General features: G+C 33.9%; 1 protein-coding gene across 1 annotated transcript; it reads right to left on the bottom strand.

The window, feature by feature from the left end:
• Nucleotides 1-7,626: 7,626 nt before the first annotated feature.
• On the bottom strand, nucleotides 7,627-17,028 carry LOC120078169 (transcription factor tau subunit sfc1-like). The gene is made up of 10 exons (XM_039032395.1): nucleotides 16,759-17,028; nucleotides 16,409-16,451; nucleotides 12,829-13,000; nucleotides 12,620-12,718; nucleotides 12,235-12,303; nucleotides 11,944-12,082; nucleotides 9,667-9,865; nucleotides 8,879-9,000; nucleotides 8,682-8,721; nucleotides 7,627-7,929 (listed from the first exon to the last, which is right to left on the bottom strand). The coding sequence occupies exons 3-10, from the start codon at nucleotides 12,861-12,863 to the stop codon at nucleotides 7,763-7,765; spliced, it is 870 nt and encodes a 289-aa protein (XP_038888323.1). The 5' UTR covers nucleotides 12,864-13,000; nucleotides 16,409-16,451; nucleotides 16,759-17,028; the 3' UTR covers nucleotides 7,627-7,762.
• Between the last annotated feature and the right edge of the window lie 1,205 nt (nucleotides 17,029-18,233).

The following is an 18,233-nucleotide window of genomic DNA, read 5'->3' on the forward strand; positions in this document are numbered from 1 at the left end:
ACGACTATAAGAATAAGAGTTATTCCAGAGACAGTAGGAATAAGAGTTATTCTAGGAATAGTGTTTGGTCAAAATTGTTTGTTTTAGTGAAGGAGTATCTGACTGCCCCTCGGTAGAACATATACTAACTCACTAAAATATCATTGCAAATAAATAATGGTTATGGGTACATTATTACTTTTTGCTAAAACTTGACTTTGGATTTAGTTACAATTTGCTAATTAGAATTTGTTTGAATTTTATCAGCATGTCGAATTACAGTATACTCGCTTCCAATGTACATAACAGTAAAATTAAATCAACAAAAAAATTACTACCAGTTGATTATACCAAAAGAGTTTTAATAGAGAATTGTCCTCTATCTCCCAACTCATCTAAAATTATTAACTATGTAGATGAGGATACTGAATTTGAACAACAAGATAAATATGATTTACTTGTTATCGAAGCATGTTAGGAAAATAATAAAATCTGGATAATTGATTTAGGTGTCGCTAATCATGTATGTACTATCTCACAGAAAACAAGTTCCTGGAGACAGTTGACAGAAGGTGAAACAATCTTTAAGGTAGGGACCGGGGAGATTGTTTTGGCTAAAGCAGTGGGAGATATGAAGTTATTTATAGGAGATAAGTACATTTATTTGAAAAATGTATATTATATTCCTTCTATGAAAAGGAATCTAATATCTGTCTCCTGTTTTCTAGAACAAAATTATAAATTTTATTTCGAAAATAGTGAAGTTTTCATCAATATGGGAAATAAACAGATTTGCTCTGCAAAATTAGAAAATAACTTGTACATGTTAAAACCAACTGAGGTCAAAGCTGTTTTAAACATAGAAATGTTTAAAACTGCTAGGACTCATAAAAACAGGAAGATTTTTCCAAATGCCTATCTTTGGCACTTGAGACTGGGTCATATAAATCTCAATAGGATTGAGAGATTGGTTAAGAACGATCAACAAGTTGGAAGACAGTTCATTACCACCATGTGAGTCCTATCTTGGGGGTAAAATGACAAAAATATTTTTTTTATGGAAAAGGTCTTAGAGCCAAAGAACCCCTAGAGCTGATTCATTCAGACCTTTGTGGACCTCTAAATGTTAGAGCAATAGGAGGGTATGAATATTTCATTAATTTTCTAGATGATTATTCAAGGTATGGGCATGTTTACCTAATACACCAAAAGTCTGAAACTTTTGAAAAGTTCAAAGAGTATAAGGCTAAGATTGAAAACCAATTAGGTAAAAAGATTAAAACGCTTCGATCGGATCGAGGTGGTGAGTATATAGACAGAATTCCAGAACTATTTGATAGAACATGGAATTCAGTCTCAACTCACAGCCTCTGGCCCACCTCAGCAGAACGGTGTGGCAGAGAGGAGAAATAGAACCTTGTTGGACATGGTTCGTTCCATGATGAGTTACGCTCAATTACCAAATTCTTTTTGGGGACACGCAGTTGAGACTGCGGTGTATATTTTGAACATGGTTCCCTCGAAAAGTGTTTCTGAAACACTTTACGAGCTCTAGAGAGGACGTAGAGGAAATCTATATTACTTCAGGATTTGGGGTTGTCCAGCACATGTGTTGGTGCAAAATCCTAAAAAGTTGGAACACCGTTCAAAAGTTTGCCTATTTGTAGGCTACCTAAATGAAACAATAGGTGGTCTCTTTTATGATCCTCAGGAAGATAAAGTATTTGTATCAAAAAATGCAACCTTCCTAGAGGAAGATTATATAAAGAGCCATCAACCACACAGTAAGCTAGTAATAGAAGAAATGTCCAGAGAATCGACAAATGTATCAACAAGAGTTGTTGATCGAGCAGGTCCTTCAACAAGAGTTGTTGATAGAGCAGGTCCGTCAACAAGAGTCGTTGATGAAACTGATACTTTACATCCTTTTCAAGAGTTAAGAATGCCTCGTCATAGTGGGAAGGTCGTGAAACACCTTGACCGGTTCATGGATTTATTGAAACTCAAGTCATCATACCAGATGATGGTTTAGAGGATCCGTTGTCTTTTAATCAAGCAATGAACGATGTGGACAAAGACCAATGGATTAAAGCCATGGACCTTAAAATGGAATCTATGTATTTCGATTCTGTCTGGAATCTTGTAGATCAACCGGAAGGGGAAAAACCCATCGGATGCAAATGGATCTACAAGAGAAAATGAGACCAAGCTGGTAAGGTATAGACCTATAAAGCTAGACTTGTGGCAAAAGGGTTTACCCAAAGAGAGGGGTTAGATTTTGAAGAAACCTTCTCTCCAGTTGCCATGATAAAGTCTATTAGAATACTCTTTCCATAGCCACATTTTATGAAATATGACAAATAGATATCAATACAGCTTTTCTGAATGGCTATCTTGAAGAGAGTATCTATATGTCTTAACTAGAAGGGTTTATACAGTAGGGTTAAGAGCAAAAAGTTTCCAAGCTTAATTGATCCATTTATGGATTAAAACAAGCTTCTAGATCCTGGAATATGAGATTTGACGCTGCGATCAAATCTTATGGCTTTGAACAAAATGTTGACGAACCCTGTGTCTACAAGAAAATCGTCAACAAAACTGTTGCTTTTCTGGTGTTGTATGTTGATGAAAACTCATTGGGAATAAGGTAGAATATCTAGCTGACGTTAAGAGATGGCTGGATTCACAATTCCAAATGAAAGATTTGGGAGAAGCACATTATGTTATTAGAATCCAAATAGTTCAGAATCGCAAGAACAGAACATTGGCATTATCTCAAGCATCTTATATAGACAAGATATTGTCTAGGTATAAAATGTAAAATTCCAAGAAAGGATCTTTACCTTTCAGACATGGAATTCACTTGTCTAAGGAGCAGAGTCCTAAGACACCTCAAGAGGTTGAGGAGATGAATCGAATTCCCTATGCATCTGCAGTTGGGAGTTTGATGTATGCAATGTTGTGTACTCGTCCCTACATATGCTATGCCGTAGGAATTGTCAGCAGATTTCAGTCCAATCTTGGTCATGACCATTGGACTACTGTTAAAAACATTCTCAAGTATCTTCGGAGAACGAGAGATTATATGCTCGTGTATGGTCCTAAGGATCTAATCCTTACTGGATATACTGATTCTGACTTTTAGACCGATATTGATTCGAAGAAATCAACTTCGGGGTCAGTATTCACTCTGAACGGAGGAGCAGTTGTGCGGAGAAGCATCAAGTAGAGTTGTATTGCAGACTCTACAATGGAAGTTGAGTATGTAGCTGCAAGCGAAGCAGCAAAAAAAGCAGTATGGCTCATAAGTTCCTGAAAGATCTGGAAGTAGTTCCTAATATGCACCTGCTTGTCACTCTCTATTGTGACAACAGTGGAGCAGTTGCAAATTCAAAGGAACCACAAAGCCATAAATGGGGAAAGCATATCGAACAGAAGTACCATCTCATCAGGGAGATTATACACAGAGGAGACGTCATTGTCACTTAGATTGCTTCCCAAGACAACTTAGATGATCCATTTTACGAATACCCTCTCGGTAAAGTGTTCGAGGGTCACCTAGTAGGACTAGGTCTATGAGTTTTGTATCACTAGGACAAGTGGGATAATTTATGGGTATTGTAATGCCCTAGTTTATTGTATTGTATATTTTATTCTCTCCATGTAAACTCAACATTGTATATATTTGCATATATTGATCCACTGGAGTTTTAGTCCAAGAGGGATTGGGTTTTATGTCCTAAAACTCGCAGTTTGTAAAATGATAAATATTTTCTATTATCAATATACTTGTTATTGATCTCATAAATTGTATGAAAGTCTTTCCAATAAACTAAGACCTATGACTATTGTATGAGTACTTGAACTTTATGTGGAGACATAAGAGTGGATCGATTTCGAGTAAATAGTCAAAATGATCTATGGTACATGAATGAGGTTGGGTACTTTATTCTGGTAACACCATTGGATGCGGCCTACTTTGTAGTTGTTACAAAGAGTTGTAAAGTGCTACATACGATGTGATCTTAATTCGTACATATTATGACATGAGGAGTGGGGGCGTCCTATGCAATGAGTTTGCATAAGATCAGGACCAAGAAATAAGTCACTCTTACTTTATAACGTTGTTTACTATTTAAGACTGATTATTTCACCTAGATGACCTAGGTAACTTTATCTTAATCCTGAGCTAACTATGAGCTCCTGTTTATTCGAGATTGCCCTTAGATTTGCATAGTTGAGGGTTGGCTCAACAGCGCCGACTCAATAAGACTCCCATTTCAGGGGTAAGATCGGATAGATAGCTGGAGACATAGGGTGCAAGAAGGAGTTCACACCTACCCGGTTTAGGATAGGAGAAAGGTTGTTCTCTCAAGTACTGAATGCAGGTCTTGAACAAAGAGCCCCACCTCTCACTGGGCTGAGAGAGTTTGGTTTGGTGATTGGATCACAAACCAGTTGTTCATTAGAGGATCAGTAGGGACTTAAGGAATAAGATGTAATCTCGGGGGTAAAAAAATATTTGACCCAACCGTTATTACGAACAACCTGTGAAGGGTCGACTTGCTGATTATGGTTAAATCATGTGGACATAATATATTTACAGTGAGGGGAGTGCAACTATGGGCTTTAGTGGAGTGACCCATTAGTTAACGAATGGAGATTAATTTGATCTAATGAGTTTAGCCAATTAATCTCGGATCGTTGGAGCCTATGATCTGTAGGTCCGTGAGGTCCCTCTACTAGCTTGTAACGGACTAGCTCTAGAATAGCGTGATAAGTTAATTTAAAACGTTCAAATTAGAATTAAGGGAATTAATAATTATATGAGATATAATTATGTTTAATTTTAGAATTAAACGGAAATAGAAGAATTTATATATTTAAATATGATTTAAATATATAAAGATGGATTATGTTTAAAATTAATTTAATATTTGATATTAAATTAATTAAGTTTTATTAATTTATTAATTTATTTATTTATTAATTAATTTTTCATTTTTAAAATCAAATAGATTTTTTAAATCAAAATTTGATTTTTGGATAAAATTGAAAAATTGGAAAACTAAAACACTTAAATGGAAAAATGGTTTTTTCCATTATCCATCTTTGAACTAGCTCACACATGAAGCAATATATTTGCTTTGTCTTCTCCAAGCATGAGCTGCAACTCATGCAACTCTTTTCTTTGCATGTTGATCTGCAATATAATGAGAAGATTAGAGTGAAAATCGGGCATGCAATCTACAGAATTTTGAGAGAAAATTCGATTTGAAGAATGGTACTTCAACAAAGGTTGCTGCAGTGAGCTTTTCTCTTTTTATCCCTTGATTCAAGCTTGTTTTGAGTCCCACAACTCAATCTAGAGCACCAAGAGAATAGTGGGGAAGATCTCGAGGTGGTCTACAACAAGATATGAAGAAGATTGCAGCTGGAGAAGAAGCTTTGAAGAAGTTCTACAAGAGGTATGTCTTGAAACCAATTTTCTGCAGAAGCATGCTTTATATTATGCCAAAATTAATGAATTTGAATGCTTAGATCCGCTGCAATTGATACAATCCTACATTTATCCCATGTGTGAATCTTGAACCTGACAATCATAAGAAAAAAAAAAAGCAAATAGAAAGGTCAAGGTCACATAATTGGCCAACGAACAAGATTAAAATTCAAATTAAGGATATCGTAGGACTGGAGAAAAGTTAAGTTGGATGTGGAAACAATACAAACATAAAAAATAAACATACAATTTCTATTGGCAGCATGAACAGGGGATAGTGATGAAATGGTTGAAGAAGACAAAAGCAAAATGAGGTCATGTGAATTGCAACAAGCAGAATCAAGAAACCAAGAATTATCATCTAGTGTGACCTCAAGGGCATATGAATCGAAGGAGATTATACGCTTCAGTAAAGTTTGAAGGTTATTAAGGGAAACTTTAGGAGCAGGAAGGTCATCAGAGGAAGAGTCAACAACAACAATAGATGAGAAACCATCTCTGAATAAGTCCCTTGGTGTGAAGGATCTACTCAAAGGACGAGGTGGTCGGGTAAGATAAATTGTCAAAATATGACCTCGTTTATGACAATATATGCATTCAATTATATTGTAGGACAATTAGTAAATTTACGACCATTTAGTTTACAACTTGTTGAGGGAAGACTCATTGATTTCCACCATTAGAAATAAGGAAGAAAAAAATTGAGTCAAAAGAGTTAAACCAAACCAAAATCAAAGTGGTCCACACAAATAAACCAAGTTGAACCGAACCCACACAAAGACCCACTCAAATTGCAAGTCAGATGCGCATAAACCAAGAAAATATATCTTTTTTTTGTGATTTTGCATGAGTTTTGGATTTGGAGGGAAAAAGAATATGTCTTTTTTATTTGCAACTTTGCATGGTTGAGCAGCAAAGAGTGATATGAACTATCAGATTTGAAACGACGAGCTGCGAACTGATATAGGGAAGCGGCAAATTTGTAAACCAGTCATGACCAAACCACGCATGACTCTTGAGTTTCGTAGTTTCACTATTTTACGTTTCTAATTAGAAGGTAGAATTGACTCTTGAGGAATTGTGAAGAAATATGTGAGTGACAAACAATTTTAAGTGAGGGGGTAAAAGAGACATTTTCTTTCTTACGTTTTATGGTTGAGGAAACGATAGGTTTTTCTTTTTAAAAAAACTTGGGTGTTCCCTTCAATGCATTTATCTTAGTGTATCCCAAGTATAGTTCGATAAAATACTGTCGTGTGACCGCTTTATTTTTTTAATTTCATTTTTGTGATAAAGAAGTAGGAAGCATATGAATTAGGTGCAACCTATTCTTTATTCTTTTCTTTTTCTTTTGGGACAATTGCAACTTTAAAAAAAATTGAAAATTGGGCATGTGTCCCTAAGTTTTACTTTTTTGCAAACATGTCAAAAAATTTCTACATGAAAATTTGATTGTTATTTAATTTCTATGTGATTGTTATGTAATTGCTATCTTAATTGCTATGTGATTGTCACACCTGCAATTACAAAAAAATTGAAGTCATGGCTTTGAATTTTTAAAATGTATTTACCTTACAATATAATTTCTCTTCTTTTTTCGAGAAAGAAAGAGTGGAGTGAGCTATTATGTTGAGTTTTAAAGTCTTTTGAGTGTATTTTAATTTTAATAACAGAGAGAATTGACGGAGAGAAGTGTGAAATTTAATAGAGTAAAAGAGAGGGAGAGGGGTCCGCATAAGAAAAAGAAGAAAAATTGATTGTTTTCAAATATAGGAAAATGAACTAAAATATTTACAAATATAGCAAAATTTCACTCTGCCATATATCGTGATAGATTACTATCTATGTATATCTATGTCATGATAGATATTGCAGATAAACTGTGATATTTTATTATTATTCATAAATATTTTCAATAGCTGTCATTTAAAATACTTTTTCATTAATTTTCAAAATTTCTAGCAGGTAAATTTGTAAATATCTAAATGATGTTTAAGCATTATGGTTTAGAAAAGAAAAGAAAAAACTTCCATTCTGGATGATTCCCAGGTACAGAATTGTGTATTCTTCCCTCAGGATTTATAGCTTTATTATCATTATTCAAACTCAGCTGCATGAATAGGTGTAGAGAGAAAATAATATACATATTTGGGGAAAAAAAATAGTAAATCACTACTTGATAGATTGATAAAATAATAATTATAATTACAACAAAACTAATTAAGGAAACATAAATTAACTTACAATATTCTGGAAAAAAAAATAAAAAGAAAGAGAAGGAAACTATGAATCATCGTCGTCAGAGTCCATATCAGTATCTTGCTCATAAATTTGATACTCTTCTTCACTGCCATCTCCATCGTCCATCTTCAGGCCATCTTCATCCAACGACGGAAAGCTACCAAACAATTCTTGCAAATGTGTTCTCGAAACATTCTCCATGTTTAAATCTGAAATTCCATCACAGCTCAACTCAAAACTAATAAAGAAAGAAACATATATATATTATATAATTCACAGAAAATATTCAGTTTATACCTCTTTTAACTTTAGAGGTCGTATCAATTTAAGTCAACCACACATACGTTTCATTTGGAGAAGCCTCTCGTGAAACTTATAATTATATCGATTAAACTCCTAAACTTTCATAAATGAATAAATTTAGACCATCAGATGAAACTTCTTGTCTATGTATTTACTTTAATTATCCGTTTTGTAAAACTGATATATAAAGAAATCTACATGTGTTTGAAAATTAATGTATAGATGATCTTCAAAGGTGATCGTAATGGAAGGTTTAAATTGATTGATCTATGAAAATTTAAGAGTTTGATTGATTGAGATTATAAGTTTCATATGATATTGATTCAAGAGAAAGATGTAAGTTGATACACCGACAAAAATTCAATGTCTAAATTGGTACGACTATTAGTTCATACAACCCCAAAGTTTAGTATAAATCTATATTTGTCCTATAATTTATTTTCCCCATCTACTATTTCTAAACTCCATCCCCAAAGTAGTGGCTTCAAATTCTCTTCCTCAAAGTAAACATCTTCACAAAGTTATCAATTTCATGAACTTAAAAACAAACAAATCATTTTAGAAAAATAAAGTAAAACTGACTATTATCAACCCTTGCAAACAATAAAACTTGACAAGGAAAAAACAAAATAGAACTTGTAAAGAGGAGTGAAATTACATGAATGTGACTGCAGAGAAATCTCGTCATCGTCACCAACCTACAGAATAAGCAAATATTACAAATAAAAGCAGTAACATCAGACTGAGGACATGTTTGGAATAACTTTCTAAGGATTTAAAAAATTGATTTTAATCTTTAGAAAGTTAATTCAAACAAATATTCATATATGTAGGTAGGATGAACTATAAAATTACCATATCGAAATTGTCGTATGCATCTAATGCCTCATCACCACTCTCAACTCCTAAGCCATCTTCGCCATCTTCTTCATCTTCTTCGGCGTAATTAGCTTCCAATTTGTCATCATTGATCACAGCTGCAAAACTTAATCAGCGTTAATAAATACCCTTCACCTATTAGGCTATTACTAAGCTAACATCTTGTCCACTATACAATGAACCTTTAATGAATCTTTAAAATGATCCAAAATGATGAATAAACCAAAAAAGCTGAAAGGTTGGAAATAGCAGAGAATACCAGAAAAGAAACATTACATTGAAGTAATCAATTAATGCACATATCATGAAAAGCATAATCAATGAACAATTTACAAAGAAGTCTTTAGTCTTGCAAATATCAAAGCTCTCCCACCAACACCACAGCTTATTCAAAAATCTTTTGGTTACGCTCAGAACTGAATCTTGAAAAACTTTTAACAGAATCAACAAGTGAAAATTAATTCACTATTATTGTAATAATAGAAAAGGCCCGATAATGAAATTTTTTAGGATGGAAAATTAGCAACTGATTATCATTACAAAAAAGCTCAGATAATGTTCCCTGCCCTGGGAGGTGAGTATTTTCTTCTCTTAATTAGTCTGATTTCTGCTATCTGTGTTTCTTCTACACAGTAGCCAGATTTCATGGAAACTTTGCTTTCAATCATGCTGTGTTCCTATCCACAACGGAACGGAAGAAGAAGATAAAGGCAAACATAGGGAAACACACAAATAAATAGAAATTGTTGAGTTTTAATTTAAACCTGCGTTGGTTTCATGTTCCCCTCCCTGATCGACCTTTGAGCACTCTTTTCTATCCTCCCTCTTCAATTTTTCAAAGCTTTCAGAGGCTGCTCTGAGCAAAGCTTCAGCACCTGCTGTTGGGAACACTGATAAAAACCTCATCATGATTCGTTGTCGGATGCAATTTATGATACGCAGAGAAAACCATCCGGATTCATACTGTACATGCCAAAAATATGAAATCAGATCCCAAATCAACAGTAGGATATTTATAATCCTATTTACATTTAGTTGCTAAGGAAATTCATAGAATTTTAAATCCTATGCAGGTACAATAACAAAATAATGACATAGTCCACAATTAGTTTTTTTTGTTGTTTTTTTTTTTTTTTTTTTTGGGGGGGGGGGGGGTTGGGTAACAGGAGAGTTTAGGGCTCAGAAGGATTACTTAAACTTGATTTAGAAAAGACTTTTGATCAGGTTGACTGAGATTTTCTTGAGAAAGTGCTTCTTCTCAAAGGGTTTGACTCTAAGTGGATTGGCTAGTTTAATGGTTGTATTCGAGACCCAAATTTTTCAGTTTAATTAACTCGGCCTCGTGGTAGAATACATGCTCTAGGAATTTGGTAAGGGGAAACTCTCTCTCCCCTTTTCTTTTCCTTCTAGTCATTGAGGTATTGAGTGTTCTGATTACTATTATTTATGAAAATGGGGCTTTAGAAGGTTTTGTGCTGGAAAAAACAAAGTCCACATTCATTCTTCAATTTGCTGATAATGCACTTTTATTTTGCAAATATAATGACAATATGTTAAATACTCTCATTAGAACTATTGAGTTATTTGAGTGATGTTCTGGCCAAAAGGTAAATTGTGAGAGATCGGCATTATGCGGGGTTAATGTGGAAGAAGATAAGTTGTACATGTCATGCCGGTTGCGTTATAAGGTTGAATCTTTTCCTTTTTTGTACATTGGCCTTCCACTTGGCGGATATCCAAAGAAAGTTTCTTTTTGGCAGCCAATAATTGATAAAATTCAAAAGAAATTGGATAGATGGAAATGATTTAGCTTATCTCAAGGTGGAAGACTTTGTGCATATTATCACGTCTTCTTTCTTAGTGTCGGCCAAGGTGGTCGTAGTTGAGAGAATTATGAAATCTTTCTTTTGGGAAGGTCAAAAGGGGAATAAAATTAACCACCCAGTCAAATGGGATCTGGTTTCCAAGTCACAGCTGGATGGCAGTCTCGGTTTTTGGGGATTGAAAATCAGGAATTTGGCTTTGTTGGCACAATGGGGTTGGAGATATATTCATGAAGCAGATTCCCTTTGGTATCAATCGTTCAAAGAATTCATGGGAAGAATACTTATAATTGGCTACTAAGTGTTAGTAAGTTCTTGATCGATCATTCTCCTTCAACCTACGGCCTAAAAATCTTCATTGCCTTTCTTCTACCCTGAAACAGCTCACTGAATCCCCCTCTAACCAGACATTTTTTAAGGAAGACCGCTCGGATGACCATGTTTTTTGGGTCAAGAAGTTATCAAACAGAAGAGGACACTTCGCAGAGATTACAAAATCGGAAAGCAATGGAGGCTGTAACAAACTAATCATCCCAGCTGGGGAGAATAGAAGAGGTTGGAAACTATTTATAGACTTACTCACAAATGGAAGTTCAGAAGCTCATTCCATGATGATTGGTTCGACATTCAAGAGGCTCTCAGAGAAAATCTAAGTGAGAAATGCACCATTAGCCCCCTCCAAGTCAATAGAGCCATCTTGAATTGTGATAGCAGCGAACAAGCAAAAAAACTGACCCAGGTACATGGGTGGCAAACCATCAGAGGATTCAAATATTGATGTCGATATCGATATCAAGATTTCAATTTTGAAAAATATATCAATGGATATATCGATATCAATGAATATTTTTATAAATAAAGAAAATTATAAAAATGATTTAAATTAATAATTGAGTCTTTTTACTACCAAATTAAGTTATTAACATTCATATTCATATTAAGAATAATAAATGATAATGTGCCATGTTTTATGTGTGTTTATAAAATATATTGGAGATATTAATTAATCCTTAATATTGATGTCGAACCTCCAATATATAGATATATTGACAGATATATCGATATATCATCAGATATTTCAATCCTCAATTAAAGGAATCCTCCTGCCTTTTTTCCTTCTTTTTTCCCCTTAATTTCCTTGAAATGAATACTGGAGCAGGGGAAAAGGTTGAAGACATATTTATATAATACGATAAATTAATAACTTATTAAACTCACCGAACATGATGCTTCCTCGGAGGGTTTTCTTATCTCTTCTTGAATATACTCATCTTCAAGTTCGAAAAGTTGCAATGATGTTTGGAACTTGTGAGGAAAAACTTGAAATGCACTTATCTCTGCATGTCCGTAACACAATCTACGTGGAAGGAAAAATTGAAACACATAAATGATGAGGTAACAAAAGAAAGACCACTTCAATATCAATCAGCTTAGATCCAATGCATTACAATGAAATTCTGGTTCTGAATGCCTTATTTTGTACAGAACTTATGGTAAAAACAAACTTACTTGTTGGAAGCATTGGAATTGCAATAACTTCGTAATGATGCGGGAACTCGAAAATCAATTCGTTGGTATCTGTTATAATGGAAATGTCAATTCATTGATTTCTTATATGGTGTTTATATTTGTGGATAAACATAAACGTGGAGCAAACTCTCTCAGTAGGTCAGTTCAGAAAATTCTTAATGTCTTATTAAGATGATGCGAGTTAATGCCTTATTGAGAAAATGTGTGTTAACTGCGTCCCTAAAAAGAACCATAAAGCAGTAAAAACTCAACTACAAATCAGGTTTATTTCTTAGTCATGGAATCTATGTACATAGAATGATCCTAGGAAATGAAGGAGCAATTAAAATATAGAAAAGTGCAATCATTTAAACAGGGTGCTCACATGCGAGAATCACGATCTTTTCGAGGATCATAACCTTTTTTTATCCAAAATCTTTGGAAAGGTCCACTGGAAAAGTAATATGCAATTCTAGAAAGAAGCCTGCACAATAAAAATAATAAATAATAGAAAAAGAAACACAAAAATGAGTTCTATCTATGGATGATAAAAAGAAAAATATCATGGATGGTGAGTAGCTTGGAGGTCAAAACCTTCTCAACACTCCATGGCTAAAAGTTAGGCCCATATCAAGCAGTCGTTGAACTAGAGAATCCTTTGGCCATATAGGACGTTCATCGAACAACTTAGACACAGCAACTTGAAAATCCCATTCATCTGAGCCTTGGGGTACGTACTTCTCCCATATTACAGTCTTTGGAATATGTAAGAATGTTAAGTCCAATAAAAGAAGGTGGAAAAAAAAAGATTGCGTTCAAGGTCCACTAAAATAAATTCAATTCTTAAAAAACCTCAAGACTTAGGAACATAATGATAAGAATGGACTTTTCTCCTTACTTTATTAACAGTAGGGAAGAATTGGAGAGCTTCCCTTCTCTCCCATCAATCTCAAAATATGAGATTTGATTACAAAATCCTCAATGTCCCTCCATGGTCTCACTCCCTCTTACAAATAACCTCCTCTCCCCGTGGTCCCTCCCCTTTTCTCTCTCTTTTCTGTTTTGACCCCCCTCTAACTAACAATATTCCCTATCCTTTATTTACTTTGATATTTGCTCATTTTCCTTCTTTTTCTTTCTTCTTTGGTAAACTTTGGTTATCAAGGGTTTATCACATAAAGATACGCAGCATCAAACCTACAAATGACCATAGAGAAATAATAATCCTAAACAGATCCGTTTTAAGAATTACTATTGATCTAGATGGCCAAATTTTAAGAATTATTCTGAGAATTTAGACATTGGTTTTTATATTTCATTCCTCTTTAATTTGGTGGCCTAGTTGGTTCGAGTGTTTTACTTACATTTTATTTATTTCTTCACGTAATTGTTTTAAACTAAGGTTGACTGATAACTCTCATAAATGAGAGTTATTTAGCTCTAAAACTAAAGATTATTATGAAAATCATATATTTATTGACGAAAATCATACCAGATAGAGAAAATTTAAGTAAAAACAAGTTAAACCTATGTTTTGAGCCTTGGTTTATAAATAGAGGTGTTTTGGTGTAAACAGAGGTGTTTTGAGCCTTGGTTTATTGAATAGAGGTGTTTTGGTGTAAAATAGTGAAGTTTTGGAAGTTTTTATAGGTTTTCGCCTAGTCACGCCCATAAGAACTGTGGCAGCCTCCAGAGCAAATCGATAAGGTCAATAAAAATCACAAATTTACTGATTCTGTTATAAAATCTCACCCAATCTCCACAATTCTTAACTGTCATAAAGAGGACAACTCCTCCATTGATCTTGACAGGAAGCCCTAGCCTTTCAGGCCTATATAAAAGGCAGTTAAAGCTCAAAAACTCAAGACATCTATCTATCATCTCAAATTCAAGCTCTCCTGCTCAAGCTCTTCTCATCTCCAATTTTCAGAGTACTAGTATATTCTGTTTTTCTTTTAGCCGGTACTCAAAGTCCCTCCTAGGGTTGCACAACTTTTCTTTGGACACTATTCGAAACAAAAACGTGTAAGTACTTCCTTCCTCCTTGAAGAAGGTTGAACATGTTAGAAAAGAAAATTCAGGTAGGAATTTCCCTTGAAAGTCTAGCTTTACTTTTTAGTTTCTAGATTCTGTTTAGTTGAACGCTTTGGGGCCGTTTGACCCATTAAGTTGTTGTAAACAATCCAACTTAATAGTAAACACTACTGAACTTACAAATTTATCGAGTAACTCCATCTTCCTTATTTTTTATGCTTTTCACATTTACCAAGGAACTTCATCTTCCCCTCTATCTCTGTTTTTCATATTTACCAAGTAACTCCATCTTACTTTCTTAATCTACTTTTCACAATTATCAAGGAACTCAATCTTACAACTCTATATCCAAACACAAACTTACTAACTCCAACATATTAACCCCAAACTTATTAACTCCACTTAGTGGGCCAAATGCCCCCTCCTTAAGTGCAATTTCTTTCATCTTTTATAAAGATGTTGGACTAAACGTCGTTAATCTCCCTTTTCTTAGTATTCTTTGTGTTCCTTTCCCCAATACGTGGAATAAACGTTGTTATCTCCCTTTTCTTAGTATTGTTTGTGTTCCCTTCCTCAATACTTGGGCTAATCGGGGTTTCTTTGTTTATTATACACCATTCTTTTTAATTTTTCAGTTTATTCATAAATGGGAATTTTGTCTCTTTTATAGCATGTATTTCTTTTTTTTTTTTTTTAATATGAGCTAAGCTCCTTGAGATTCAAAATATGTGAATGCCCTAAGATGGGAGGAAAAGTTCCAGTTGTGACATAGCAACTTTCCTCAACACTTAGCACTGTTTGCTTCCATTGAGCATAATTCTTGTTATTAATCTAAAATAATCACTTAGGTTAGCGAGTGTGGAATCTAATGTTCGAAAAGGTTGGATAATAAGCTATTTTCATAAAAGTAATATAGAAAAAGAGTCTAGGCATAGGACTTTGTTTTCTACTTTAGACATAGGGTACATAATGTCATAGTCATACTTCTCCAACTGTGTGGCACCATGATTTACACTTGATCATGGTCATCCTTAAGGGAAACTCATGTCCCAATCTACTTTTTGTTCGACTCTTTGTGGCTTCGTTGAACCTTAACGGCGGTAAGAGGAGGAACTCCCCAATCGAGTCTCTAAGGGGGTTTTTGGCTCAAGAAGTTGGAGTTGGAGAGAGTAGAGTTGTGAACTACACTCCATGTTTGGTCCAACTGACCATTCAACAACTTTCAACTTTCACTTTTTGAAACTGAACTTCCTCTTCTTGAGACTGAAGCAGAGGATGGGAGAAGCCCAGAGATTACATCGACTATAGCACTCCATCCTTTCCCTTTTTGACCTTCTCAAATAAAGATCCTCTACCTTCTCAAATAAAGATCCTCAAAGCAAAGTTTCCTCCTTTGTTTGAAAGGATCTAAAAAATAATAATAAAAAAATTACAGCAAATTTTAGCCTTCTTTCCCAAAAATATTGAGGATTTTGCAGAACTCTTTGTTGAATCCAGACAATCCCTTGCCCACGCCAAAGTGCCCAGCTCTAGTTCAATCTTCCCTACATTCCACAATAACTTCTACCATTTCCCACACTTTTGGAATGAAAAAACCTTCTTATCCACTAAAACCTTCCCCAAACGAAGCTTACATTTTAGAGGGAAGAAGAGGGGAAAAAAAACTAGAGAAAAAATTCCTCTTTCTTTTCTATTTCTTTTGTTTTTGCCATCATCATTGCTCCTACTACTTATTTTTCTTTCCAAAACAACCAATCCAATCATTCTATTTTGGTTACCTCGGTTTCAAACTTTGAGGAGGTCTTTATTTGTGAATTGAAATTTTGTAATCCTCTTGGGATTTGATACTTGAAATGTATAAATTTTATACTACTTGTTGCCAATGTATACTTGCACTAGGGGATTCTTTGTCTCGACAACCATCAATGATCCAATCATCAAATTTTAAAATGAACTTGTTAATGCAGCTCCTTGATATTTATTACGTATATCACTTATCATACAGTGAATTTAACAAGTAAACATGCATGAAAAGTAGTTAAGGATAACAAGAAAATACTCCTGCAACCAAAACATATTAAGTTTTCGCAAAAAAGAAAAAATAACAATAAAATATCGCAGTATAAACAACCAAGGATATCTTTGATGTTAAAATCAATTGCAAGAACAGGTTCTATATCCACCTGCAAAACATGAAAATAGGCATACTAATTAAAATATCATTTGAAAAATATAATGTGAAGTGCAACAAAAAGATGAATCCAGCGCAAAACATAAATGGCATCCTAAACTACATAAGGCTATATAACCTTGACAGTGGCTACAACACTCGAAAATGACCAATATACAAATCATTATTTGATTGCATTCGAAGCAAAATACAAATACGTGGAAGAAAAATACATGAGAAAATTAATAGAACATAAAAATGAACATAATATCAATAGTAAAAAGCTCTACTCTTCGACTAGCTGCAAGAAAGCTATTAACCTCATGAATTTCTTTGTAAGGATTATGTATAGTTTCTGATTTCTTTCTTGGAACATATACGCCAGGTGTTTTTAACCTGAAAAATCGAACAAATGGTAAAAATGTTTCATTTTGTACAGTAATCTTTTTATTGTTACAAAAGACGACAAGTAAATTTTTGGGAAAAAGAAAATATGAACAACAATAAAGATGGGAAAAAGTAGAATGAAGCAGCAAAATAAGAGAGAGAGAGAGAGAGAGAGAGAGAACTTTTATTGTAACCACAGAAAAGCGTCCTAAATGTTACCAATATCTTGAGATAAATATCCAATAAATAGCTAAATAAAAAACAAAAAGTATGTTGTCTTAAAAAATACTCTGATTTATTTGTACCAAATATTTGAAAGAATAGCCTGGGAAGTAGTAATCTATCAAGTTCTAACTAATCTTTACAATGTTCAGATATGATAATGTTGAACGCATTTTTTAATTTGAAAATAAATCAAATGCTAAAACAATTACCAAAAAAGGTGGTTTTTCGGCATCAAGTAGGTGTTGGAAATGGTAACTAAGTTAGCCTTCAATTAGTAGTTTCATAGTATATCATAAAAAATAAACTCAAAAGTATCAAATATATCATTACACACTACTAACCATTTCTTTTTGAAATAGAAACAAGAACTCATTACGAATTTGATAGGTTACAAATTTTTTATTTTGAAAAGAAAACAAAGTTTTCCATTAGAATAATGAAAAGAAACCGATGCTCAAAATACAAAGACACAAACTAAAGGAATATAATAACTACGTTGGAAATGAGTGGCTTCAAATCGGTCAAACCAAGAAAGTGATTTGTCTTGGAAAACAAGCTAATTTCTTTCAATCCAAATCACCGCAAGAAAAGCTTCAATCACATTTGACCATAACAATTGAGATTGAGCTTCAAAGATGAGCCAACCAAAATTTTATCAACGTTAGTTTTAAACGAATTATCGAACACTTAATGTATGTGAAAAATGGAGAACAAATTCCAGCAACAAGACCTAGAAAAACAACACTCAAAGAAGAGATGTTGAAGGTCTTCATTATTAGCCGCACAAAGCGAAAACATAGGACACAAGCAATGAGATGGAAGTTTCCTTTGGAGAATGGAAGAGCAATTCAATGACCCAAAAAATTTGATAATACTAAATCACCAATTAACCCAAAAGCTTAAGTTGATGGGTTGTGGTAAATTTAATTACATTAACACTTTAATACTCCCCTTCACTTGTGGGCTTGAAAATTTGTAGAAGACTATAAGGCCTCCTATTTATCACACGTATAAGAGGAGAGGCAAGACCTTTTATAATTATTTTATAGGCATGATTTCGCATCATTGGGATCCCATCCTTGAGCCCCCTTTTCTCAGGGCTTGGTTTTTTGTATGTGTGTATTCTTTCATTTTGTTCTCAATGAAAGTCATTTATTTTCATTTAGAAAAAAAAAAAAAAAAA

Source organism: Benincasa hispida, chromosome 5, assembly GCF_009727055.1.
Source record: "Benincasa hispida cultivar B227 chromosome 5, ASM972705v1, whole genome shotgun sequence".
NCBI lineage: Eukaryota > Viridiplantae > Streptophyta > Magnoliopsida > Cucurbitales > Cucurbitaceae > Benincasa > Benincasa hispida.

What these genes read in the sequence shown, in the direction of transcription:
- LOC120078169 (XM_039032395.1), bottom strand. Translation starts at nt 12,863, where the DNA reads ATGGGCCTAACTTTTAGCCATGGAGTGTTGAGAAG. An exon ending in AGCCATGGAGTGTTGAGAAG is followed by an intron (nt 12,719 to 12,828) that starts GTTTTGACCTCC and finishes TTTATTGTGCAG; the next exon opens with GCTTCTTTCTAGAATTGCAT. An exon ending in GGAACATGAAACCAACGCAG is followed by an intron (nt 9,001 to 9,666) that starts GTTTAAATTAAA and finishes TAAGTTTTGCAG; the next exon opens with CTGTGATCAATGATGACAAA.